The sequence below is a fragment of the Scatophagus argus genome, chromosome 10 (genome assembly GCF_020382885.2).
Source record: "Scatophagus argus isolate fScaArg1 chromosome 10, fScaArg1.pri, whole genome shotgun sequence".
Taxonomy (NCBI): domain Eukaryota; kingdom Metazoa; phylum Chordata; class Actinopteri; family Scatophagidae; genus Scatophagus; species Scatophagus argus.
Window position 1 is genome coordinate 12263041 of NC_058502.1, and position 10543 is coordinate 12273583.

Sequence of the window (10543 nt, forward strand, 5' to 3'; positions counted from 1 at the left end):
CATGCAGTGTGGTACTCCTATGCTACAACAGTACTTCATGTGCGTTGATTTGATTTAAGCAATAAGGGAATATGCACCATGTGAGCACAATGTGGCATATTTGTAATGTTTGACACCAAGGACCCTTTAATATACATGGCAATGAGGAAATCCATTAATGAGGCCTTAGTTTATGTACAGTAGTATCTGAGGGGTGCTAACATGTGGTGAACATGGGGCCCTGGAACAGATACCATCCTTGCCCAGTTGATGGTTCATCCCGAGGAAGACTCCACGCATGGACATGAGACCTCTTTGGTGTGCAGAGCTTCTGGACCACAATGCATTGGTTATAACCTTTAAAATTACAGCTTCAGACTGCATAGATTAGAAAGCAAGAAACACATAAAGCTTTCTTGATAGATGTCCAACATTTATAACTGTTTTATTACCAAATGGACCAGCACTGTCTTATTAATGCTGCTCATCACCAAAACTACTATGGATGATGCTCCTTTATTTATTCATTATTTATCATTGCTAATGCCTTATTGGTTACAGACTACTCATTTATTGTGTTTTTTTTAGAAATTGTTTTTATTTTAAGAGCTATATTTTGTTCACAGAGAACTGAGTACCATATTTCATTCCTTTCATGTTCCTTGATCCTGAACACCAGCCGAGCAGATTTTTTCACAACCTGGCAACCAAAACTCTTCTATCGACTCTATGAAGCTTTGGTGAATTATTCATTAACCACTCATTAGTTACTACTTATAAATCCTTTATAGGAGGTGCCTTATTCCCACTCATTTAAAGGGAAATCACATACATTAATGTGGTTTATTAAATAACCATCATCATATCATGTTACCTGCATTACGATTAGACACATTTTTCTCTTTTACTGTACAGCTTGATAGTGAAGAGCCAGACAGGAAACCAGGAAAGAGAGCGGTATTACATGCAACAAGGGTCACCAGTTGGAATTGAGCCAGTGATTTTGTGGCCACGCTATAACATTTGGCTATAACAAGGTGCTCCATTATATGCATTTGTGGAAACATAAATAACTTAATAATTCGGTGCATGTGTTTTAACACACTATATGTATACACAAAGGGACAACTGTGGCTCAGCAGGGAGAGCGAACCATTCAGTTGAAGTGTTCTGGATGACATCCTGATACAAATGCAGCCATTTACTGTTTACACTCAAAATCTCTGAAAGAAATAAGTTCCCCTGTTATTCTGCATTAGTTTTGCAGTTTTATTTATGTAAATATCTACACTCTTTAATGCACTTGGGATTACAATCAGCCAGCTCAGTCAATAACATAGTTATTACAAAATACCATATCAACGATGCATAAACTTTACATTTGTCACTCTGAATAAAAAGAAACAAAAACACAATGCTATCACATGTTGTATAAGAGTAGATGTTTGTAAGAAGACACTAGCAAAAGTATTTTTTTTATTCTGTTGTAGTGTTAAATTGGAATGCAAGAACGGTATGAGAAAAAGAACAGAAGAACGCAGCAGCCTTGATTCAAAGTGATGTTTCAAGGAGCTGTAGGCAGCATTAAGAGTCAACACAGACTTTGTGGTCCTTTCCAACTCAAGGCACTGAGGATTTTTTTTTCTGACTCACTTTCATTCAAACAAACAACACACTTCAGGACACTAAGCATAAATTGCCAGTCTTTGAATGTTTACAACAGACTCTGTATTTCATAACTGTAACACACGCATGATCTTGCGTGAATAAAACGGAGTAAAGACATGTTTAAAAAAATATGACTGAGTACATTAGTGTTGTTCTTGGCACAGGGGCAGCAAAGGTGGTTCTACCTGCAGTATTTGTCAGATACCTTAGAAAACAGTTCAGATGCAAGTGTGATTATCCCAAACCAACAGACCGTAAATAACAGTTAATCATAGTTCAGTCTGCCTATTATTACTGAATAATGACACATTTGAGACACAGAGAGTACTAGCAGCAGACTGCCAACACTGACGACTTTGGTATGACCACAAACACATAAAAGGAAAATGTCCAGCATTTGTAAAGACTACACATGAACTCAACTGAACTAAACACTGCTAAAAAGGTTCAACATGTAACATTTCCATCCTTTCTAAGGCCAGTGGAATAAATAGAACATTTCTGAAGAACGGAAATCCGGTCATCGTTTGGGACACTGTCACACACTGATCACAGGATGTGCGCTCAACTGTACTAGTGACATATATTCTGGACCACACACTTTGGCAGGCCTTATTTGCAGAACATCATGTTTTGCTCTACAGCTAGTGTGTCACTTATAATGATTGCTTTTACAGGTCGACCATCTGGACAGGCTGGTTTCAGGCTGATTTGACATTCTCCAACACATTCAAGCCTCAGAGAAATGTTGTCAACAGTGCGGCTTGTCTGAGAATGCAGTAACAGGCAATAGTGTTGAGATCATCCCTCAGATCATCTTCAGGAGTGAAACGGTCTCCGGCCGTGCACTGAGGGAATGACATATCTGTGCGCTCTATCAGTTCAGATTCACTGCACCTCCTGGGAGGTCTCCTGTTCATGATGGTCCACTCTGCAAATCTGTGTCTGTGGGTGGCTTTGTTGGTATTATCTAGTGATCAAGTCTCTTTGTCTCATTGCAGTGGATTATCAAACACAGAGTCCGGTAGTACCGAGATCTTCAGCTTCTTTTCTGGCCAACTGTACTCCTTTGGTAACTTTGTCTATGCAAGGAAAAATGACACACAATGTAAAACAGGCAGGCAAGTTGAACAAAGCCAAACAAAAGTTAAAAATAAAATAGAGGGGTTTTTCCTTACCTCCTCACGAGTGTTAAGTTCCTGTAAATCCCCAAGCATCTGCTCCACAAACTCTTCAGTCAGCAAGATCTATACAGGGAGTACAGAAGGCCAAATTAATGCATTAAATATGAAAGCACTACATGAAAACCTTGATTTTATGTCTGGTCTGTGTGTGTGTGTGTGTGTGTGTGTATGCACCTGAAGCCAGGGCCCATGGGCTGCATACGGATGCTCTTCAGTAGCAAATGCTCCTTCAACTCCTGTAGACACAAATGTAATGGCTGTGTCTCCGTTGATACTTTTGTAAGTGAAATGTCGTCCATGGAGTAACCGGCCTCTGTTAAAAGGTCAAACAATACAACATCAAGTATGAAACTCCATGCACAGCACTCTTTATATAATTCACCTGCTTAAGAAAACATCCTTGAGTAATTGCAGACAACCTATCAAGACTGAGTGGGAGTGGGATAGGAAACCTTAACTGGTAACTACGTTAAAAGTGGCTTTGCAATCACCCTAAATTACCAAGAAAACTGGTTAGTGGTAAAAAACTGAATAGTCATACTTGAATATAATAGGAAAATCTTGGGTCTATTGTATAGTGTGAAATACTGATTTTTTTTCCAACCTTTTCAGATATCAAAAGTCACACAGTTATAAGACAACATTTGAAGAAATAACACCCCATGCTGGTATCATATAATTGGGCCCTTTACACCATGTTCCCACTCTTTAACTCCCTCCACATCTCTCCCTCTCTAACACAAAAGGTCTAGCAGTCAACTAACTCTGGTTTGCTTCTTTGCTCAGAAAGAAATTCCATAGTGCAGGTTTATCCTTATCTCCTGTCTGTGCAGAGAAGCATTTTAACAACCCCACAGTTCCTACTGGTCAGTAATTTCCTAAATGGTATATTGTCAACAAAAACACATTGCAAAAAATGTTCCAAATAACTGAGGAAGGTGTGCAAATTTCAAAAGACATAGAGCACATCAGTGAAAAGCAAACAAAAAAAACATAAGCTGCTGCAAACACGCATGTTGTTTTCTGACCGCAGCACGTAATGCTATTGCATCAATCCTGTCTTTTTTGCGTCTGTATGCATTTTTTTCCATTTGTCTGTGAAGCTTCTTTGCAGGTTGGTTGGCATGGTGACAATCAGCCGATAATGCACTAGTTAATGCAAGGTAATACGGCAACTATATTATAGAAGTGATATTCACTGAAAATCCTAGTTTTAACTCTGTGATACATGATTTTCATCCTTTTAAAGCTACTTCCTGTTGGTTGACACCATTCTGGTTGAGCATACATTAAAAAGAGCTGCTATAAATGAGCTGCCTTGACTTCAGTAACTCAATTATGGTGTCAATGTTCAGAAATAACCTTTATGGACATCTCTGGTTAGTCAAAGGTCAGGAAAAAGGTAAAAACAGCTAACATATTTACACAAAATATACCAGACAAATACAGGGGACCAGAGTCCACATCCTTTAAGTTACAAGTGACCAACAATAAACGCATCATGTGCTCAAAACAGTTTTACTCTGAACATGGTCGGCTCACTTGACACATTAAAACTGGTTGCATTTTCTTGACACTTTGAAGTGACATTAAAATACAGGCGAGTGGAAGAAAAATCTTTGGAGATGACTTGCAGAAAGCCACTTTCAAATTCTAAGAAACTGATGTCATCTGTATTTTTATCAGACATGCTGCCACACCCGTTCAAGTCATATGTTTGGACTGTCTTACAGACGTTCCAAAAGAGTAAGCATCGTGTCTGGCAGCAGGAGAGAGAACAGTGCAGTACCGTAGGCAGAGGGGCAGCAGTGTGCCTGACTCTTGGTTGAATTTCAGATGGACGCTCTCCAACTGTCGTGTTCGGACCAACTCATGAGGAACAATGGCCGCTGAACTCTCACTTTCCAAACTGTCCTTCCGACTCCTGAGAAACAGACAAAGGAGGGGAAAGAAAGAGTGGAAGTATAAGTAAGGAAGTCTGACATGGTAACAATGAGAGAATGGAAACCACCTAATGTGAAGGAATTTGTCACCCCTTGGCGTATTTTGTCTGTGTATGTCACAGATTTCACCACTCCTCTCACAGAGCTGTTACCTGGCCGTGGAAGATGCAACAACTTCCACAAAAAAATAACACTGTGAGCTGTGAGTCAGTGCACTTCTTGTGTTGAGCTGAACCTTTGCTAGAGTGACTGTGCTGATGTGTGTGGGAAGTACACTCACTGAGGCCTCTCGTGGCTCTGTCTCTGGCTGTTGATAGGCGGTAGCGCTGCCTTGCTATTAAACTCCAGTCCCTTTCTCAAGGTCTCCCTGATCTGCTCGGTGTCTGTCAACACACAGAAGAAGATCAGCATGAAATTTTGCCATCATGTTCCACTGACAGCATGACACCAGAACTCCCGTGTACAGAGTGGTTGAGCATTCTTGGTCTTAATCAGAGGATCAACTCTTTTCACTCCTTTCGGACTTGGCATACCTTTGTCCGAGAGCCTTCGCGGCTGTGATCCTATGCATATGGATCGGCTGTCCTCCTCGTCCTCTGGCGGTCGACTCAAATCGTCCCACACACACTTGGCGCTGACCCCACTCAGGTTAGAGCCCTCTGTCTCAATACCCTGGTCCACTCTCTCCTGCTTAGATGAGCAAGAAATATACGCAATCATTAACACTAGCTCACAAAAGGCTAAAATTGTCACAAATAAGAAGACACTGCATCACAATTCATAGGTCAGCAGGGGGCACTAAATACTGTAAGTGAGCAAAATAGTGTAGCAGGAAAACAACAATACATTATGTACATATGGTTCTCTTTAAAATGCTGTGTACATATCACAACAAAATCTCACTTTGCCTCCGATCAAGAACAAGTCTGTGTCATATTCCAGGCAGCACTGTAAGTTAGGAGTTTCCCTATATGTTTATATATAGACAGTCAGTTTTCTTTGGGTCATATTAAATTCTTTTACAATTTAGTTTCACTTTTCTCCCAATACCATTTATTGAACATTTTTCCACTGATAAGGCTTCACGATAATCCCTTTGCAAAATATATTAGATAAGTTCTCGAAAATATAGTATCATTTCCACATATTTGGAGCTGTAGAAATTTTTATGAAAACACAACACCAAAGAGAGACATCTGTATCTTGAATCTATAAGTTAACAGCTGTGGTACATAATACTGCCCCTACAACACACTGTAAATACAGTATTTTGTCTTTAGCAGAGTGTGTAGAATTTAATAAAGCCTTACTTGTAGGTGCGGATCAATGTCAAAAATGGTCTCCCCTCTCCTCATGTCTGTGATTAGCCAGGGGCCACCAGCTCTGCACACAGGATAATCATCAACATTAGTCCCAGACAACATTAACCTCAAGTCAACCACACCGAGTTAATAAATGAACAAGTAACTATTTGACAAACTGCACTCCACATTCTTTAAACTCGAGTGGCATTGATGGGTTTTCAGTTCAATGACTGACCATTTGGAGACAGATGTAAAATTGTGTTACAACAGATAGAAAAGTCATCAGTGAAAACAGGGTTTGCATTATGTCATCATTAAATGCACAAGTTTCACAAACAACTGTACAAAAAAGGCAAAATGATTTGAAGCATGTGTCAAGTCACATTATATTCACTGGAAATCTAACTGATGCATCCCACTACATACTTGAAGCTCGTAGACTGACATTTGCGCTTAGTGACACAGCAATCCTGTGAAACTGAACTAACCTAGCCTTGTTTAATTAAAGACTTAAACACTTAAACACTTGTTAATCAAGGTGAGCAATAAAGTAAAACCTGAGAGTAATAACACACATCAGTATTTAAATTATTATTTTAAAATCTACAATTTGACCATACTGTGTACTGATGCACACACTCACACTTTGACTCCACGCATCAGCTCCAGGATGCCTTGGCCGTTCCACTGCTGGGCCGCCTGCAGCTCCTCTGTGCATACACCTACAATCTACAGAAAACAGTGGAGAGCTTGAAAGGGTGTGATCAACTATCTTGTTCATTTCTCAGCGCTTGTTATTGGTGTTAAATTAACTTACTTCAAAACACGAGTCTGTATACACACTTACACCAAAGATCTATCACTTTCTAGACTTAGCTTTTGCAACTTATTTTTTGCACGTTAACTTTTCTTCAATTTTCTTTTCTTTTTTTCAAAATTATATCTAACTATGTCTTGCATATTAACTTGCAGGGACAATGTCATTTCCATGTCTTCTATTGCTTGAAAATCTATTACTGCTTGCTTCTTTAATTAGTAGGTAAAAAGAGTCTTACTTATAATACAATAACACCTCATATTTAAACTCACCTGAAGAAAGCTCAAGGTGCCAAAAGGTGTTTGGATTGGCTGCATCTGTGGGTCCTCTGTAAGCAACATATGTTGGATTCGAGATTCACTGTTATCAAGCGGACTGTGCCACGACACGTGATCACCACTACAAAATGTGTTTTCTGTAGAAGAGGGAACAAAAGGAGACATTCATTTCGAAATTATTACAAAATATGGTGTTTGAAGTTGTCTAGAACACACACTCTTTCATGAGCATCAGTTTGAACTGTGTTTTTGAGCCTGTGCCTTCAACCACCAGTGGCAAGCAGTCCTACTTTCCTACTTTTCATTATCTAACAGTACAGAATTGCTGAAGGAAAGTTAGGGTAACAGGAAAAGAGGGGACAAAGATGAAAATGAGTAAGTGAGAGGGGGAAATCAAGATCCTAATGTGGCAAGGGAAGCATAAAACCTATACTTCCATCTGAGGAATGTGTGTACTTGGGAGGTAACGTGTACCCAGCCCAGATTCGCTACAGGAGAAAAGCAAGGGGGAAGATGGCCAGGAATCGGCATTCATTTAGTGCAGAAGCCCAGCCCACCCAAGCGCAAATTGACCCCAGCTGGATTGCAGAGCAGGGCTGTGTGGTGAGGAGAGGAGAGCCTGGAGAGAATAGCTTTCTTCTCTTTCTGTGCGGCTTTTAAATGCCCCCTCCCCTCTCAATCGCACACCCTCTTCCAGTGCACATTATGCGTATGTGCAACTTCAGGATTTAAAGAACTTGGCAGCACAGTACACACCCATTACACCCACAGAATACATTCACACACTACAACAACCGTCTTGTTTACCATTTTAATAGGAATGTTTTCACAAATCAAAGTTAAAGAAAGGGGAAATTAGACTTCCTGTCAATACCCAGCAATCTAACAAACAGAAATGTGTTCTAAACCTGGGAACCACCGCCTTATTTTAAATTGTATCATTGGAATTAAAAGCTACCTTTACAAAGAACACATTCTTCATTTTCACAAAGACGTCACAAAGAGGGATGGCAACTGCAGCCAAAAGGGAGCTGTTTAATCAAAACCTTTTCAGAAAAATCATTTACTAGTCCATTAACATTTTGTAACTACATTAAAAAGCAATCATTACTCGTTAACACAAGTTCTGTTTTTTTTAGGTGAAAGATGAAGAATGTGGGGTTGCAACATTTTTCATTACCACTTAATCTGTCAAACCAAATCAAATGTTGCCTATTTTATTATATATTCAGTAAGTTCTAAAATATCATTGAAATAACATAAAAAGACACTGACATGCAAATAGTGCAAAATAACATGTCAAACTTGCTTGTTTAGTTTGACTAATATCTAAAAAGCACCTAATTCTTTATAGTCATCATATTAACACCAAACGTTTGGTATTTTTGACATGACAAACCTAAACAGTCCTCTTATCACCGGAACACTTACTGACTCTGATCTTAACCCTGAAATATTTGAACATGTAGCTTACCAAATGCAAAACATAAGTACCACTTTGTTACGTTGTGCTCTTACCTGACTGAAAGACATAGCGAGCCAAGCCTTGCATGAGTTCAGCTGGCCAGGTCGGTGGTGCGGTTTCTCCCACCTCTCTTTTGAGTCTAAATGTGAGCTCAAAGCCAAACCCACTAGGCCCATCTGGCCCTGTGAATCTAACACACACACAGAGACAAAGTGAGAAACTGGCTAAACAAACCTTCAGAACCTATACTACTGTTCCTTTGTTATATGCATGAGGGTTGTGAAAATCACAAAGCTTGTCAAGATCAGGAGCACACTGCGGAATAGAAGATGATCACAGGGTGCCAGGTTTATCAGTGGGTGGTCTACTTTTAAAGAGCTCCTGACAAATGCAAATATTTATTTACTCGGATAGGCTTAATGCAACGTAAAGATTTCCAGCTTTTTCCACAATATAACCAAGATGCATTAGATGACAAAGAAACACTTTTAAGAAACCCTTCATATATTCCATCAATCATATGGCGAAATTTGCCCAACTCCCCCGTGAAACTGGAAATCAAATTAAAAGTAATGTACTTACTCATGAACCCTGTTATCTCCATACAGGTCACTCAGTCCAAAGCTGACATAGTGCCAATGCTCCTGGATGTCCAGAGCTGGACAGCCCATACTCCTGTACATACTGATGTAGTCTAACGGGTCAGGTCCCCCTAACCTGTGAGAAGCATAAAATGGAAACCATCGGCCATATCAAAAACTGTTCTTGTTATCAGTGAACTGTGCTTACTCCTCAGTACGGCTGTGTGAAGCCGGCTTTGGAGCAACAGTATAACTTGTATAAAACTAGTTTATTTTAACTAAACTGCATATCTTACATTCAGATTAAGGTGTTCTTATTAAGTTGATGTACTTTGGTAGTGAATCCTCAAATGACCCAAAATATAGTGACAGTTACCCAAGTTACTGTAGAGCTCCTAGACACTCCTAGATAGTTAGCTGAAAGGTTAGCCTAGCCGCTAAGCTAACTGTTGGTTAGCCATCACTAGCTAACGCTACATTAACTTTTTCCACAAACTCAGGGCCTAGCTTACAGATATGTCAGGCCGACAACAACAGAACGGCATACCTACCAATATTTTACAATGGCTGTAACTTGAAGCGGGTTAGCCTGCTCCGGGTAAAGTCGCCTGCATTCCCCGTAGATAGCCTGCAGTCCGGGAGGAAACAGCGGCACCAGTCCGTGGGCTTGAGCACCACTGGTAGGCCGTACCTCATCCATGCCAAGGCCTCGAACAAATCAAATTATGCTATAAAACAACGTATATGCAGTTATCCTTGTGTACCCCCAGAACAAGAAAAACGAGAAAACTAAATCATACGAGCTTCACACTAGTAAGGCCAAATAACAAAACACGGGTTTAACCCGAGCGTTTTGTTACTCTCAATAGGGGCACAGCCTGTTGCTCATCTTCTACAAAATCTACCTGTCCATTGGTTGGATGAGGATCATGACGTACCTGACTGAAGGCTATTGTCGACCAATAGAAAATTTGATTTTCGGTTTGTGTAAACTTGCATGTCATTGTAATTGGCTGCTAACACTGTCAATCAAAGAGTAAGACAGTGTGATTTCAGTGTCGGGTCTGAAGTTTTTCTGTGGCCAAACGATGGGCGTTCGTGCCGAATGGATCCAACTTAACGAGTGATTAAACAAACGAGTTTTTGAATAAGTACTAAAAGTGTTGCTCTTTTTATTTGAGCGAAAGTAGGCCTACATAAGCATTATCCGTTTATTCTAAGTTTTCACCGTGGAAAAGAATATCCCCTGTGAGAGTACAATATATGGGATACGTCATTAGTTTCGGAATACTGATACTTTGTTGTGTAGGCATCTTATTTACTT

At 39.9% G+C, this 10543-nt stretch overlaps 1 protein-coding gene across 2 annotated transcripts; it reads right to left on the reverse strand.

Annotated features, from left to right (window-relative positions):
* Nucleotides 1-1234: 1234 nt before the first annotated feature.
* sufu (suppressor of fused homolog (Drosophila)) lies at nucleotides 1235-10143 on the reverse strand. Of its 2 annotated transcripts, none has more exons than XM_046401583.1 (12): nucleotides 9771-10143; nucleotides 9221-9355; nucleotides 8692-8828; nucleotides 7168-7310; nucleotides 6722-6807; nucleotides 6085-6157; nucleotides 5308-5461; nucleotides 5055-5157; nucleotides 4621-4755; nucleotides 3006-3144; nucleotides 2826-2894; nucleotides 1235-2729 (listed from the first exon to the last, which is right to left on the reverse strand). In XM_046401583.1, exons 1-12 carry the CDS (start codon nucleotides 9917-9919, stop codon nucleotides 2640-2642), a joined length of 1413 nt encoding a protein of 470 aa, XP_046257539.1. In that variant the 5' UTR covers nucleotides 9920-10143; the 3' UTR covers nucleotides 1235-2639. The 2 variants fall into 2 exon arrangements, with proteins under 2 accessions (XP_046257539.1, XP_046257538.1); XM_046401582.1 differs by having other exon boundaries at nucleotides 5308-5464; nucleotides 9771-10142.
* Nucleotides 10144-10543: the final 400 nt, after the last annotated feature.

Coding starts and splice junctions, on each gene's coding strand:
- sufu (XM_046401582.1), bottom strand. CDS start 9,919: ATGGATGAGGTACGGCCTACCAGTGGTGCTCAAGCCCACGGACTGGTG. Junction 7,311..8,691: donor TCGCTATGTCTTTCAGTCAG/GTAAGAGCACAA, acceptor CCTCTTCTACAG/AAAACACATTTTGTAGTGGT. Junction 4,756..5,054: donor CAGAGCCACGAGAGGCCTCA/GTGAGTGTACTT, acceptor TCTGTTTCTCAG/GAGTCGGAAGGACAGTTTGG.